General features: G+C 35.0%; 1 protein-coding gene across 2 annotated transcripts in view; it reads right to left on the bottom strand.

Moving 5' to 3' along the window:
* Window positions 1-10,478: 10,478 nt before the first annotated feature.
* The window catches only part of LOC114334872 (uncharacterized), a 100,353-nt gene continuing 92,843 nt past the window's right edge, over window positions 10,479-17,988 (bottom strand). For both annotated transcript variants that reach the window (XM_028284990.2, XM_028284989.2), the window contains one exon: window positions 10,479-10,674. In XM_028284990.2, coding sequence (XP_028140791.1) covers window positions 10,654-10,674 — 21 coding nt within the window. In that variant the 3' untranslated portion in view covers window positions 10,479-10,653. The remainder of the gene's footprint in view (window positions 10,675-17,988) is intronic.

The raw sequence follows: 17,988 nt of genomic DNA, 5'->3' as shown, positions 1-17,988 counted from the left end.
CAGTAAGGTATAAGCAAGTTAGAATAGGTGTATGTTAACTTGGAAGAGGATCACTACAGGAGCAATGTAATCAATTTGTTAGAAGACGCTGAGGATTTCACAGCAACAACTAACACGTCCACGGAGGAAGCCACAGCTATCCGAGAAAAAGAATGTCAAACGTTTAGAACGTTTCCAACAATCAAACAAGGAAAGTTTAATGTGAGATAATAGAAAAATCAAGGTAGAAATACCGATATGTAGGTACATATTGGTACGGCTATACAGTACTGATGACGACTAATGAATAAGAAATATGTATCTGCGGATGCATTCCATCTTATACATGTTTTGCTTTTTTTTTTCATCTCTGTTGCGAGACATGCCCATATATATTTCCTACCTTTATTTTAGTATTAACTCGCTATTAATATAAGTAAAATAATAAATACAGGAAGAATGCCAGAACAATGGAGAACCACCCAAATGATAGATAGCGTTATTTAATAAAGGTGATAGGGCAGACCCCAGTAACTATAGAGGGATAAAAATGTACTGAACACTAATACTGAATACTAATACTGTAAACTCACAACAAAAATACTGATGGAGAAAATAATGGCGTGCATAAATATATCAGATGAACAACAAGGATTCAGAAGTGGAAGTGTAACGATGCAGTTTTTGTGATAAGGCAAATAGCGGAGAAATCATTAGAATATAACAAACCAGCGTTTTTTTGTTTCATAGACCTAGAGAAAGCGTTTGATAGAATACAATTAAAAGATGTGATACACCTACTATATAACAAAAATTTAAAACAGGATATCATAAAACTAATAGAAAACGGCGAGCGGCAGCAACCCCTAAAATTATGTTATAGCGACCACGAAAATCAACTTTCAGGTAAATGACGAATTTTGGTCATACTTTATGTTTTCGAGGTTGCTGAATCCGAATATATGAAGTTTATTTTTATCTAAAATTGGTGGAACATATTCAAAAATCAAATTTTATGCAAAAATGCTAAAAATCAATTTATATGATTTTTCAACTTTTAACTCACTGTATCTTTGGTTGCTGTAAATATTTCCTTTCGAAAATTTTACTGTATTATCTTTGAAGTATCTATATAACATACTTACTTAATAACTTACTTTTTGACTTATCTGCGGAAAATTGTCCAAAAACATGTTATTTGTTGTTAAAGATGAACGTATTCACTCGCAGATAACTCGAGAAGTATCGACTTAGTGAAAAAATATAGAACAACAGTTACTTAAAATTAGTCATTTTATCCAATTCCGGACTTATTTTGAATGTATATTTTTTCACCCCCGAGAAGGGGTATTCCCCTCTATTTTTGTAAAATGGAGGGGATGTAGAATTGTAAACTTTTTCTTGTATAATAATAGACAATTTCAACTACCTTTGCCCAAATTTTCATCCTTCCTTTATTTCTTTTTGGAGTCAGATTGTCCTTTGATCGGGCTATTAGGGGGAGGAACCATTTAAAATGTAAAAATTTCAAATCATTAAATGCAACTCGTTATATTCTCCTTTTCATGTAGTCCTGTCGCCAGGGGGGGTACAACGGCCTCGTTAATTCAGATGGACTTACTCAAGTTTTTTTTATGTATTTTGACCCGTAGAACACGAATTTTTTGGGTAACAGTTGATCCGGATGTCGATAAGATTGTTATAGACCAAGAACTTGAGGAATCAAATAACAGCGATTTTTGGCAAAACAAAACAATATTTTGTATTTTTTGGGCCATTTTAAGTAAAAAATATTTCTACAAGTTTTTTCGTAGGATGCACAGTTTTCGAGATAAGCGCGGTTGAACTTTAAAAAAATCGAAAAATTGCAATTTTTGAACCCGAATAACTTTTGATTAAAAAATAAAATAGCAAGTCTGCTTACCGCATTTGAAAGTTTAAGTCAAATTATATCGGTTTTGATTATTTGCATTGGTAAAAATTTATTTTTTTATTGTTTAACAAAGCTATAAACACGTAGGGTTTCCCGTGCTTTTACATGCGTTTTAACGCATGTAACGTAGAAATAGTCTTGATTGCACTAGTACCTATTCTACCTACTCGTTCGATTTTAAATGAGAAATCATAGAAACATCACTCACGCACTAGTTGTTTGTAGCTTTGTTTAACAATAACACAATAAATTTTTAGCAATGCAAATAATCAAAACCGACATAATTTGACTTGAACTTTCAAAGGCGCTAAGCAGAATTGCTATTTTATTTTTTAATCAAAAGTTATTCGGGTTTAAAAATTGCAGTTTATCGATTTTTTGAAAGTTCAACCGCGTTTATCTCGAAAACTGTGCATCCTACTAAAAAACTTGTAGAAATATTTTTTGCTTAAAATGACCCAAAAAATACAAAATATTGTTTTGTTTTGCCAAAAATCGCTGTTATTTGATTCCTCAAGTTCTTGGTCTATAACAATCTTATCGACATCCGGATCAACTGTTACCCAAAAAATTCGTGTTCTACGGGTCAAAATACATAAAAAAAACTTGGGTAAGTCCATCTGAATTAACGAGGCCGTTGTACCCCCCCTGGCGACAGGACTAATGACCATTTTTCAGTGCGTCACAAATTATAGAAAAAAAGGTAAGTCCGTGATAATACACATTTATGACATTTATTCTAATATGACATTTTAGTTAAATCTGACAGTTGTCACATTTTATTTTCAATTTGGAATAAAAATAAATCAATTGTGTCTATTGCATTTATAAAATGGTATTTTCTTTGATTTGTATAGTCTTATAAATTGTACAGATTATATTGAAAATATTATTATTTTATTTAATAAATAATTCTTTTTTCATTATGGCGCCATCTATCGACAACTGGAAAAACTAGAAGAAATGATATAAATGTCTGTAATCACCGACGTGCCTTTTTTTCTGTCACATACAATTTAATGCGTTAGAGAGAAATCGAAAAACTGTTACGCACTGAAAAATGGTCATGAAAAGGATTATACAATCATTATTTTACAAAATAATTATGCATGTCAACAACATTTCTTGTTCTTCTCCTTTCCTGATGTTTTTAGCGTCAATTGACGTTGTCTGGCCATCTTTTCCTCGGTCGTCCCAATTGTCTTCTTCCATTTGGAGTTTTGTCTCTTGCTATTCGTATCTACTATTCTATTTTCTGTCAGTATTTCTATGTGCTGATTCCATTCTATTTTTCTTCTTTTGGTCCACATGTTTATTTGTTCTATACCACATCACGCTCGTATTTCCTCACTTCTTACTCTGTCTCTTAGAGTATGGTTTGTTATTTTTCGTAAGACTTTCATTTCTTATGTCTCCAGAAGTCTTTGTTTTCACCGTATCTGCTCTTGTTTCCGCTGTGTATGTAATTATCGGTCTTATTGTTGATTTATATATCCTGGTTTTCGTTTCCGTTGTGAGGTATTTGTTTCTCCAGATTGTGTTGTTGAGACAGCCTGCTACTCTCTTCGCCATGTTTACTGGTTTTTGTACTTTTTCTTCCACTTTTCCGTACTCTGACAGTTTTATTTCCAAGTTTTCCGTTTCCATCACTTGTTCTGTTATGTTGTTATTATTTACATACATAAAAACATAATCGGTTGCCTCTTTTACCATTAGGTGTCGAGGATTCCTCCTTTATATAATACTCTCTGCAAATTTACACCACTTCTTCCTATCTGCTGCTAAAACTTTTGCTTCTTGCCACGATGTTCCTCTTTTCTTGAGTATTTCGTTTACACTGCCCCTCGTGCTTTTACCCACTGCTTTGGCCTCCCATGTCATTTTCACTTGTCTCTCACCACTCATTCTTATCATGTGTCCAGCCCATTTTAACTTCTTTTCTTCAACTTTTTCGTTGAGCGATTTTACCTGTAATTCATGTCTTATATCTTCGTTTCTTCTTTGTCTAATCTTCTTGCTCCCACCACTTTTCTTAAGTATCTCATTTCTGTAGCTTGTAATCTTTTTCTTTGTCTGTCATTAAGTACCCAGTTTTCTGCCCCATATATTGTAATTGGCATATATACAGTTTTATATACTGTCATTTTGGTTTTAATCGATATTTCTTTTTTGTTTAGGAAATTTTTATACAGTGAATAATAAGTTCTCGTTGCCAATTTTATTCTGTTTCCAATTTCATCTTCTTGTGTACCTTTGTTGTTTAACATTATTCCCAAATACTTAAAGAGGTCTACTTGCTCGATTTTTTGCCCTTCGATTTCAATATTTACAGTTGCTTCTTTGTTGGCTATTGTCATTACTTTAGTTTTCTCCATATTTATTATTAAGTTGTAGCTTTTTAGTTCTTCAGCCCAGATTCTAATGTTATCTGCGAGAGCCTTTTCAGTTCTTGCAACTAATACAATGTCATGAGCAAATGCACAGGCTTCAATTTTTATTTGTTGCAAATTTCTATACCCTATAGCGCATTTTTTAGTTTTTTTCCAATACTTTTTAATAACTTCATCCATAACGGAAATAAATAACAGTGGGCTCAACACTCCACCTTGTCTAACCCCGTCGTTATTAGAAAATTAGTCGGAGATTAAGTTACTTGTCCTGACCTGGTTTTTTGTGTTGATATACAAACTCTTTATTACACTTACAAGTTCTTCATCTACTTCCTTGTTTATCAGGATTTGCCATATTCCTTCTCTATTGACCATGACAAACGCCTTTTTCATATCTAAAAACGCCAGGTACAGTGTATCCTGTTTTAACAGTGTTTTTTCAGTAATTTGCTGTAGTGTGAATATAGATCTTGTACGCTGTGTGATGGTCTAAATCCACTTTGTATATCCGCCAGTCGAGGCTCAAATATTTCTCGTAGTTTCTTTTCTAGGATAATTTCGTAGATTTTCAACGCTGAGCAGAGAAGTGATATGCCCCTATAATTACTGCACTCTTTCGTGTCTCGCTTTTTGTGTATAGGCAGTATTATTGAAATGTTCCAATCCTCTGGGATTTTTTTGTTTGTCCACGCTAAATTTAGTAGGCCATGTAATTCTTGTTTACCCTGTTGTCCAAGATATTTCAATAATTCAGCATCTATTCCGTCGATCCCTGCTGCTTTACCAACTTTTAGTTTTTCTAGTGCATCTTCAACTTCTTCCATCTTTATTTTAGTTTCATAAACGACTTCTTGCCAATTTGCTGATTCCATTCTATTTTTCTTCTTTTGGTCCACATGTTTATTTCTTCTATACCACACCTCGCTCGTATTTCCTCACTTCTTACTGTGTCTTTTAAGTATGGTTGGTTATTTTTCGTAAGACTTTCATTTCTGCTGTCTCCAGCAGTCTTTGTTTTCACCGTTTCTGCTCTTGTTTCCGCTGTGTATGTAATTATCGGTCTTATTGTTGATTTATATATCCTGGTTTTCGTTTCCGTTGTGAGATATTTGTTTCTCCAGATTGTGTTGTTGAGACATCCTGCTACTCTCTTCGCCATGTTTACTGGTTTTTGTACTTCTTCTTCCATTTTTCCGTACTCTGACAGTTTTATTTCCAAGTTTTCCGTTTCCATCACTTGTTCTGTTATGTTGTTATTATTTACATACATACATACATAATCGGTTGCCTCTTTTACCATTAGGTGTCGAGGATTCCTCCTTTATATAATACTCTCTGCAAATTTACGCCACTTCTTCCTATCTGCTGCTAAAACTTTTGCTTCTTGCCACGATGTTCCTCTTTTCTTGAGTATTTCGTTTACACTGCCCCTCGTGCTTTTACCCACTGCTTTGGCCTCCCATGTCATTTTCACTTGTCTCTCACCACTCATTCTTATCATGTGTCCAGCCCATTTTAACTTCTTTTCTTCAACTTTTTCGTTGAGCGATTTTACCTGTAATTCATGTCATATCTTCGTTTCTTCTTTTGTCTAATCTTCTTGCTCCCACCACTTTTCTTAAGTATCTCATTTCTGTAGCTTGTAATATTTTTCTTTGTCTGTCATTAAGTACCCAGTTTTCTGCCCCATATATTGCAATTGGCATATATACAGTTTATATACTGTCATTTTGGTTTTAATCGATATTTCTTTTGTGTTTAGGAAATTTTTATACAGTGAATAATAAGTTCTCGTTGCCAATTTTATTCTGTTTCCAATTTCATCTTCTTGTGTACCTTTGTTGCTTAACATTATTCCCAAATACTTAAAGAGGTCTACTTGCTCGATTTTTTGCCCTTCGATTTCAATATTTACAGTTGCTTCTTTGTTGGCTATTGTCATTACTTTAGTTTTCTCCATATTTATTATTAAGTTGTAGTTTTTAAGTTCTTCAGCCCAGATTCTAATGTTATCTGCGAGAGCCTTTTCAGTTCTTGCAACTAATACAATGTCATCAGCAAATGCACAGGCTTCAATTTTTATTTGTTGCAAAATTCTATACCCTATAGCGCATTTTTAGTTTTTTTCCAACACTTTTTAATAACTTCATCCATAACGGAAATAAATAACAGTGGGCTCAACACTCCACCTTGTCTAACCCCGTCGTTATTAGAAAATTTTCGTAGATATTCAACGCTGAGCAGAGAAGTGATATGCCCCTATAATTACTGCACTCTTTCGTGTCTCCCTTTTTGTGTATAGGCAGTATTATTGAAATGTTCCAATCCTCTGGGATTTTTTTGTTTGTCCACGCTAAATTTAGTAGGTCATGTAATTCTTGTTTACCCTGTTGTCCAAGATATTTCAATAATTCAGCATCTATTCCGTCGATCCCTGCTGCTTTACCAACTTTTAGTTTTTCTAGTGCATCTTCAATTTAGTTTCATAAACGACTTCTTGCCAATTTGCTGATTCTATTCTATTTTTCTTCTTTTGGTCCACATGTTTATTTCTTCTATACCACATCTCGCTCATATTTCCTCACTTCTTACTCTGTCTTTTAGAGTATGGTTGGTTATTTTTCGTAAGACTTTCATTTCTGCTGCCTCCAGCGGTCTTTGTTTTCACCGTTTCTGCTCTTGTTTCCGCTGTGTATGTCATTATCGGTCTTATTGTTGATTTATATATCCTGGTTTTCGTTTCCGTTGTGAGGTATTTGTTTCCCCAGATTGTGTTGTTGAGACATCCTGCTACTCTCTTCGCCATATTTACTGGTTTTAGTACTTTTTCTTCCACTTTTCCGTACTCTGACAGTTTTATTTCCAAGTTTTCTGTTTCCATCACTTGTTCTGTTATGTTGTTATTATTTACGACCAGGTTACATCGTCTCGGTTCCGCTGATATCACTATCGATTAAGTTTTCTCTGTTGATATCATCTTGTACATGAAAAATCTTCGATTTTTTTATTTAATCTTTGTAGGTCATCTTTATTTTCGGCAGTTATTATGGCGTCGTCGGCGTAGCATATTATCTTTATTTCCTTAAACAACATTTCTGTAAAAAAACTCAGACAATATTATTTGTAGAGTCCATGGCAAACGTCTGACAAATATACTGGAATGGCTGAAGGAAATGCGGCCATAATGGTATTAAAATGAACCAGAGGAAACAAAATTCATGGTCATTATGTACAAAACATACAAGAGACAATGAGACACTCTATGGTAATAATATTCAGATAGAAAGGGTAGATAAATACTAGTATCCAGGAACATTGGTTAGTCGAAACACAGAACAAACACAAGAGATTAAAGGCCGTGTAGAAATAGCAAGGGCAAAATTTGTGACAATGAAATATCTATTATGTAGTAGAGAACTAAGAATGGATATAAGGATAAATTTGTTACACTGCTATACGTTTTTACAACATTGCTCTACAGATCTGAGGCCTGGATATTGAAGCAATTACAGATTAAGAAATTGGAAGCTTTTGAGCGCTGATGTTATCTAAAAATGCTACGAAGATCATGAGTAGACAAAATTAATCGTATTGAAGTACTTGGTAGGGTTAATAAGAGGGAAGAAATCATACAGACAATTAAGAGGCGGAAGCTTTGAATATTGAAAAGGTAAAAGAGATGTAAGAAGAAGACGAACCTCCTGGTTACAAAATTTAAGGGAATGGTTTAGTCTGCGCTAGTCCAATATTGATTCAGATCACTTTCTAGTTGGCACCAGAATTCCAGCTAGAATCTCAAACGCGAAGAAGGAAAGAAGTGCGAAAACAACGCGCCTTAATATTGAACTCCTCAGAAATCTGCAAACGGTAAAAAGGTTTCAAAACTGTATCGAAACTAACAACATAACTAATGAGAACCTAACAATCAGCGAACAATGGGAAATGTGTAAAAATAGTATTAAAGACGCAGCAAATAATATTCTAGGGCCAGAAAAACCACCATCACGCAATGACTGGTTCGATGCTGAGTGTGAGGACATTACAAGAAGAAAGAACGATGCATATAAACTGATGCAGCAAAGAAGAAGCCGAGAAAAACAACAAAAATATAAAGACCTTAAAAGAGAAGAGAAGTGCATTCATAGAAGAAAAAAGCGAACCTATCAAAATAGAATACTGGAAGAACTTGAGACATTAAAAAAGGGAAATCAAACAAAAAAATTCTATTAAACTTTGAATAATGCAAGAAAGGAATTCAAACCAAGGCTAAGACTGTGTAAGGATAAGGAGGGCACATACTCAATACAAAAGAAGAAATATTGAAAAGGTGGGTGGAACAATATAAAGAACTACTTAATATCTAAGTAGAAGATCCAAATCAACCACCCCCAGGAGCAAGCAACAATATACCATTAGAACCTCCATCAGTTCAAGAAGAACGGCATGCAATAAAACACCTAAAAAATAATAAATCTCCAGGAAGTGATGGTATACCCTCGGAACTTATTAAATATGGAGGTGCTACTCTGGCTAAACAAATATATAAAATAATACTGAGAGCCTGGAATGAGGAACAAATCCCGGAAGAGTGGTGTATTGGAATCGTTTGCCCGTTACACAAAAAGGGTGATCAACTGCAATGTAGAAACTATAGGGGAATAACCCTCCTTAATACAGCTTACAAAATATTTTCGGGTATCTTATATAGTCGGCTAAGTGCACATTCAGAGGAGCTTCTTGGAGAATATCAAAGTGGTTTTAGGCCTGGTCGATCGACAACAGACCAGATCTTTGTGCTAAGGCAAATACTGGAAAAACCAATGAATTCAATATCGACACATAAGTACCATCTTTTCGTAGATTTTAAATCGGCCTATGATAGTGTTCTAAGAAATAAATTGTATGAAGCCATGGATGAATTCCACATCCCTGATAAACTGATAAGATTAGTTAAGGCTACAATGCGTAAAGTTGTTTGCAAAGTCGAAATACAGGGCGAACAATCACAAGCGTTTGAAACGCATGTTGGGTTGCGATAAGGAGATGCGTTGGCGTGTCTCCTCTTCAACATAGCTCTGGAAAAGGCGGTCAGAGATGCCCGAATAGACAACAGAGGAAATATTTTTAATAAATCATCCCAAATTTTGGCATATGCAGATGACGTGGACCTAGTTGCCCACACAACACGAAAGCTAGGAGAAATGTATATCAGCTTCTCAAATGCCTCAAAAAATATGGACCTACAAGTAAACGACGAGAAAACTAAGATGATGGCATCAACACCCAACAATAGAGCCAGAAACGTCCGCAAACAATTCACGGTTGATAACTCCACCTTTGAAGTGGTGAACAAATTCACATACTTAGGCTCCCTGATCACCAAGGAGAACGTCATGACGGAAGAAATCAAGCGAAGGATAATCCTAGCAAACAAATGCTATTTTCGACTGAGTAGACATATGAGAAGCAGAAACTTAAGCCAAAAAACAAAAATAACCATATACAAAACCCTTATACAACCAGTGTTGACATATGGATTAGAGGCATGGACCATTTCCAAAGCAGATGAAAACCTTCTGCTTATATTTGAACAAAGGATCCTGAGACGAATATTCGGTGGCATCTGTGAAAATGGTGTCTGGAGTGGCACATATATAAACAAAAATTTGGTGGTAAAGACGTAGTATCTCTTATAAGAATAGGAAGACCAAGATGGACTGGACATCTAGCAAGATCACAGCAGAACAACCCTCCTAGAAGAATCCTTATGTCACAACCTGTGGGAAGTAGAAATAGGGGTAGGCCAACACTCAGATGGAAGGATGGTGTAGATAAGGATGGGAGAAAAATAGGCGCAGCAAACTGGCAACGGTTGGCAATGGATAGGACTGACTAGCGTAATAGACTTGGGAAGGTCGAGGCTCTTCCATAGGGCTGTAGCACCATTGATGATGATGGTTTAGGTTGAGCTCTAACTAACTATTTAGTGGTGCTGTAAGTAAAATAAGAATTATCATGTTGATATCCACCTTCGATAGAAGAGCTCAGCTCACGTCTGCTGCTATCCTGGGAGTGCTGTAATTCATTTGCTTCCAGTCTTTCACGTTTGTTGTTAGAATATCAGTTCTTTGGGCTTCGAATGATTGCTGGATAGACATTTATAATACGAAATCGCATAATTATAATGTCTTCTTTATTAAAAATATAATAGAAATAAATAAATAGTATAATATATACCACTCATTTTATAAAAATATAAAAATGAACAAATATTTATATAAAAAGGTGAGATCCTTGTTCAGTCCTATTTGCTCCATGCCTCTAAGGTGTCAAACCTTTCCTGATATTGCTTTACCTTTTCTTTCCACATGTCTGCAAAAAAAGATATAGTAGATATTAATATAAAATCATTAAGTAAATAATGGAGAAAAGCCGATGTATCCCAAATTGAAATCATTTCGAGCAATTAAGTATATTTTGTTTATACTTTTTTAAGTGTTATTTTAATATTAAGATAGATCCAAGAAAGAAGTTCTGAATTCAATGTGTTCGTAAAATAATATGTCATCACTTATAGATAAATAACTAAAATAACTATAATATATTCAAGGCATTTGATTGGCAAAAGCACGTTTCTATAATTTGTAGCTGAATCTAAATACAGAGATACTGAACCATTCACCATCTCTCTATAATATCACCATCGTGACATGTGATAGTATGACTGTTCCATTGTGACTCCAAGTCTCATTTGACCGTTCGATGGTTTGTAAATCTTCAGTTATTTACTGCTTTTGATTTCGGATAGGACTTGACCAATCGAAACTCTAAACTTCCAGTTGACAAGTTACAAAGAGATTAGTTCTGTCATAGAGCAAATGGGTAAACCATTTATTATGAACATCATCACAAGTATAATATATGAGGGCATAGTTGACAAAGCAAGACTCTTACATCTTCTTTAACTGCCAAGCCTACAATCAAACGTTAGCTATTACGTTATGCGGCAAAATAAACAGTATTGAAATTCGTATGCCTCACATTTGTATGTGTCAGACGCCGAAACGTACTGAGTGGTTTCCGAACGTGGTCGCGTCGTTATAACGTATGTGAATGTCGTGATAATGTTACGGGCTTCAGAATGGTTCTCAGTTTTGCAGAAAAATTGTTTATGGTGGAGTGCTATTTTGGGTCATACGTAAAAGGATTACCAATGTTGAAGTGCTACGAAGTTTAAATAAGGAGTTAGAAATTATGAAAAGTACAAAAACTAGAAAACTGGAATACTTGGGTCACATTACCAGAGAAGAAAAATATAAGTTGCTGAGAATTATTATGCAAGGAAGGATCCAAGGAAGAAGAAGCATAGGAAGAAGACGCATCTCCTGGCTGAGGAACCTTAGAGAATGGTTTAACTGTGGTTCATTACAACTATTCAGAGCAGCAGACAATAAAGTGACCATATCCATTATGATATCCAACCTCCGATAGGAGAGGGAACTTTAAGAATAAGAAGATACTTGTAGTCACAACATTGCTTTATCGTGGTGTTATCGTCTAATATGAGACCTTTTTGTTTTCCTCCAATGCACAAGTATTCGGTTTTCTTTTTATTTACGTCTAGACACCATTTAAAGGGCTTGGGGAAAAAGGTAACAAGCCACATAAATCTAAAAAATTAGATTTCCTCTAAAAGATACCTGCAAGTGTGCAACGAAACTGCTGATCAATTATTTCAGCTATTGATAAAGAGATGGCGCCTTTATACGCGAATTTCTTTCTTAACCTTTAACTACACGCGCTGGCGTATTTTGTACGCCAGATATAAGAATTCTACTGCAAATATATTTAAAAATCTAATTTTTGACATTTTTTATCTCTCTAACCAAGCACTGGAATGTGCTTTACAATTTGGTTTTAGTTTCGTTATAATCGGCGTTCTGGGAAGATCCTAATTTACAGTTTCTTATTTGTTGTTTCCGGTGGTGGACAATATACGCCACGAATATATTAATATAAGTAGTCATATAAATACATATTTCAATTGTTTTTTAGTCATTATGTCACAAAATATATTTTTCTTTATAAACAATACTTTTTCTCCTGTAAAAAATTACATTTCAAAAAATTTTTTATTAGTAATTTTATTTATCATGGAATCCAGTTATTCCATGATTCCAGTTATAATTCCCAATTGGCTTACTGAGAAGGAACTCCAAGTTTTCACTGATGCCGAATAAGGTTTATATAAACAACTAAGTGTATCTTTTCAAAAAAATAATAAACAAATCTGCTGTTTTTAAGTGTATTTTCTTGTGGCGTATAAAGTACGCCACGCGTGTAGTTATGTTATAACTTGATGCGCGGGTAGTTAAAGGTTAACAATTGCCAAAGTTCAGAACTTTTTGTTTAGAAAAGGAACATGCCACAGGCGATTTTCAAGATGGATGACTATAAATTACGCCGAGCTAAAAGAAAAGTTGATTTTGAGAGTAGTAGTGGAAGTGAATTATCTGATTTTGATTCAGATGACGATCTGAATGATAAAGATTACAGTGTTACTGAAAGTGACTGTTCAACAGAAGGATTTACACATATATTGGTAAGTTTATTTCTATGCGGCTTATTTCCATTTTTAGCAAAAGATTTTGTTATTTTTAAGCTTAATATAAAATTTCATATTTTACCTATGTATCGAAATATGTATTGTTGCCTTTACGTACAATACGTCTACATAACGCAGTAATGTTGTGTAACTACGATGTGTACTGCGTTATATCTCCGGCTGCAGTATTTTTGTTCATATGCATAGCAGAATTTCTACGAAAAATGTGTGTGGCTTATTACCTTATTGCAAAAAATTATACATCTTTTTTTTTCAGGACGAAAATGAGTCCAACGATCCCTCGGATCAGAAACAAGATATTTCTAGAGGTTATCTAAGTTTTCCAGAAAATTCAACGCCCTCACGCTGGAGAAAAGTTCATTCTAAGAAAAGGAACCGGGAGAAAACAAGAAGAAATCTGGGCCATGGGTACAAAACATACCAAGGGACTGAAATGGAACCTAAAGCTATTGGAGAACCATGTAAATGCAAACACAAATGTAGAACAAGCCTGATGGGGAAAGAAGAAGAAATTTTTCATGCATTTTGGAATCTGGGGACTCAACAGCAACAAAATAACTACTTATTTGGTAGAATAAAATGCATTCCCAAAAAAAGAAGTTACCCAAAAAAAATCAAACGCCAAACATCTTGTAAAAGTGTATCATTTAAATATTATATAAAGATTAATGCCACCGACAAAGAAGTATGCAAATCTGAATTTTTGGCAGTTCATGGTCTCCACAGTCAAAAAAGCGGATATATAATATCTGTTGCCAAATAAAGGAAGGAAAGTCTACTCCCAAAACTGATAAGCGAAGAAAACATACGAACAGAAAAAACAAAATATCTAAAGAGAGAATTCTGTCCATCCATCGACATATTCAAGCAATACCCAAATATTCCAGCCATTACAGCAGGCAAGATAACCCCAACCGCACTTACATCAATCACGATTTGTCCATATCATCTTTATATACAGATTATTATATACCTTAGTGCAATGCCAAACATATTGTCCCAGTAAAAGAAAATTATTACAGAAGAGTTTTTTGCTCGCAATATAATATAGGATTTAAACTGCCAAAAACGGATACATGCCAAACATGCGATTCATACAATGTCTCGCTCGAATCAAATAAAGAAAATGCTGAAGAATGTCAACAAATTAAGTTAAAGTTAGAGTTGCATCAAAGAAGGGCTGAGGCGATGCAACAGGACTTGATAAAAGAGTCTGCACATGCCAAATTAACAGATGAAAAGGAAGTAATTTCATTTGATTTACAACAGGCATTGCCAGTGCCGAATTTGACTGTGGGAAAAGCATTTTATTTGAGAAAGGCATGGATGTACAATTTGGGCATCCATAACTGCAACAGAGAGCACGGGTACATGTTCACTTGGACCGAAAATGTGGCAAAGAGGGGTAGTGATGAAATTGCCAGTGCACTACTGAAATATATCGAAATGTTCCTAACAAATACTGACAATAAAGAGCTTACTTATCATTTACACCGATAACTGTGGGGGTCAAAATAAAAACTGGGCTCTGATGTCAGTATATATGCAACTAGTCAGAGAAAAACAGTTTTTGGCTATCGAACATCGTTTTCTTGTAAGTGGACATACGCGCTTACCCTCAGATCGTGATTTCGCCCTAATTGAGAAGAAGAAATTTACGGCACAAATCTATCATCCCAGTCAATGGTGAGACGTTATAAGAAAAGCCAAAAAAACCAATCCATTTGAAGTTATCAAGATGCAACAAAAAGATTTTATTTCAAAAATGAATAACCATTTTCAATTTCGTTGCAAAACGAAAATACAGCCGAACCATATTCCAGTCCAATCAGAGAGTGCTGCAAGCACCTCTACCGGTTTCGAAACTTTATAAGATTTTATTTCCTTTGACACAAGCGGCAAAGGCAAACTAACAAAAAACAGACGACAGACGAAAAAGAACCTTTACGTTTTAGTCAAGTTAGATGTTTTAGATTTGAGGCGGATAAACCCAACACAATGCTTGTGAAACACTTTTTAAATGAAGAGTTTAAATCGGTCAATATTGGTAAGCGGGGAGTAAAAGATGGAAATCGAATAAAAAATCTAAGAGATCTTCCTCCAAAATATACCACATCTGTACCTCTTAACGAAAATAAGCTAAAAAATTTAAGGGAACTCATGCCTTATATTCCTTTGTTAGTTTATCACGACTTTTATGTTGAGCTGGGCGTTCGACAACAGTCAACAGACCTCGCAGAAGATCCGGAAACGGAGAATTTTGACTTGGACGAGTAAAATAGAAATATCGTCTTAGATAAGAAAATCTTACAACAATGTTTTTGTAAAAAAGGAGTAAGCTCAAGTTGCTCAAGAAAAATATTTTTTCTCTTTTAGTTAAGAGTTCCGTTTGTTTTTTTTTAGTTTGTAAATTGCTTATATTCAGAATAAAGCTTCATTAAAAAAAAATATTGCTGTGTTATAATAAAAACTCTGATTTAAGGATTTGATTGAAAGTTTTAAAGTAGGTTTTCTCCATTTTCCATTTTGTGGCTTGTTACCTTTTTTCCCCAAGCCCTTCATTTATACGCTTCAATTAATTTTCGTGAAATATAGTTTAAGTCGTCATAATCTTAAGCCATTATTGCTTGATCGTCTGCAAAGTTTAGCGTATATACCATAGTGTTGGTGAGTGGTATCCCCCTTTTATTAATTCTATATTAATATTCGTGCTTTCCATAGGTCGACGAACAACATGTGAATTTCTTGATTCCGTGTGAGTTATCTCCGGTGAGCAATTATTAGTGACTATTTTGAGTTCTTTACGAAACCTCCAGACATACGATTTTTGAGTAAGGAGCCAAAAGTTGTAAGCAGCTCAGTAGGATGCACTAAAATCATTTTCCCATATTCGGAAATCACCTACATCTGCCACTATTTGGCTTTTTGGTATATCGTAAAATGTTTCAGTCACAATGAAAGAAGTACCTACTTACTGGATTCTTATCTTTTATCACGACTATCAACAATGGCGATACTGATTTTTTCGTCCTCTCTCTTCACAAAGTTAATTTGTTGTTTGTTATCAGTTTCTCAAGGGACTATAAGTTTTAAGCTGTTAGTATATTATAAGTTCTAAACTTAAGTGCAGCTTGAATATTAAACGCGTACTCTTGAGTGTTTACTTATACTCAGGGCTCAACTAATGGCAAACAAATGGAACAGGTGTATAGCTATAAATCTGGGTCACGAAATTAAATTAGGAAGAGATAATTAAACAACAGAGCTAAATAGGAAAGTAGTACTGGCATGGTGGCTTACGGAAACTAAGAGAAATCTTCAGATCAGATGTTAATGTGCTTGAAAGGAAGGTCTTTCATCAATGTGTACTCCCAGTTCTAACGTATGGAGCAGAAACATTGACCCTTATCAAAAAAGTCATCAAGAAAATACAAGTGTCACAGAGAGCAAGGGAAAGGTCAATAAGCTGTATATATCCCTCAGGGAGAGAATTTCAAATACATACTTACAATAGTTATGTGAAAAACTGGTATTACGGACGTAGTTCAAAGGATTATAAAACTGAAATAGAACTGGACAGAACATGTTGCCGGATTCAAAGATGGAAGATCTCTCTCTTGTCGTTTCCCCATTACTGAGGATCGTGATTTCTTCCAATATTCCTAACAATATTTCTCCATTGGTCTCTATCTTCAGCTGCTCTAAGAGCTTCGCAGAATGAGTTTCCACCTGAATTATTTATTTGGTCGGACCATCTAGTTGGTGATCGTCCTCTTGATATTCTCCCCGGAACGATTCCAGAAACAATTAATCTCTCCAAACTGTCGTCAAATCTGCGAACCACGTGACCAAAGAATTGCAGTAATCGTTGTAGACATATTTTGGACAGCTTTTTTTTAATCTTGAGTTGGTTTAGAATGGAAATGTTTGTCCTATGAACTGCCCAAGGTATGCGCAGCATTCTTCTCCAGCACCACATCTCAAAGGCACAAATTTTTTGGCGCTCGCATGCGCGAAGAGTCCAAGTCTCTGCTCCGTATAGAAATATTGAGAATTCAAGGGCATTCACCAGTCTCATCTTGATATTTTGAGAGATAGATCTGTCTTTCCAAACTTTAGTTAGACGACTTACCGCACTTTTTGCCATACCAATACGTCTCCGAAATTCTGCTTCACAGTTACCAACGTTAGTTGTACTAGACCCAAGGTGTTTACTATCCGGTATTCTTGTAACATGTTAGTCAGTTGATTAGTGTCGAATCTGTCGACCACCATTATTTTAGTCTCAGCTTTATTGATTTTTAGACCAACTTTATTGCTTTCGTACTCAACTCTTCGCAGGAGATTAAAAATTTCTTGCTCATTTGCTGCTATAAGTGTAGTGTCATCAGCAAACCTGAAAATGGAGATTTTCCTACCAGCTACTGTTACTCCACCGGCCCATCCTTCTAAAACAATCCTTATGACATGTTCACCATAAATGTTAAATAAGTTAGGTGACAAGACTCATCCTTGTCTAACACCTCTCTCGGTCTTGAATTGGTTTGAGAACTTATGATCTAGTCGTACTGTCGCTATATTGGACTGGTACAGATTTTTAATAAGTGTCACCAGGTGCCATTCTCTAGATCAATTAGTTGTCTCAGGTTCAGGATTTATTCCCTTGTACCTTTACCCTTTAAAAACCCCGCTTATTCCTGAGGTATTTGGTAATGTAGATAGGTTTTTAATCTGTTTTTGATGATGTCATCATTGATGTGTAACAAGATTTTACTAGCATGTGTTATTAATGACAGTGTTCGGTAGTTTTCACATCTGGTAGTAGTTCCTTTTTTGTGTAGCGGGATATAAATTGAGGTATACCAATCAGATGGCCATTTTCCTGAGTTCCAAACAGCGATACAGATAGAATAGATGATATGTAATCCTTTGTCACCTAGTAACTGTAGTATTTCACATGGTATTGAATCAATGCCTGGGGATTTATGTCTCTTAAGTGATTTAATTGTTGCATCTTTGAATTCAGCGAGTAAGACAGTAGGTTCTCTAGGGTAGTCAGA

This window comes from Diabrotica virgifera, chromosome 7 (genome assembly GCF_917563875.1).
Source record: "Diabrotica virgifera virgifera chromosome 7, PGI_DIABVI_V3a".
NCBI classification, from domain to species: domain Eukaryota; kingdom Metazoa; phylum Arthropoda; class Insecta; order Coleoptera; family Chrysomelidae; genus Diabrotica; species Diabrotica virgifera.
Note: the sequence above shows the minus strand (reverse complement) of the source record. Positions and strands in the feature narration are given on the sequence as shown.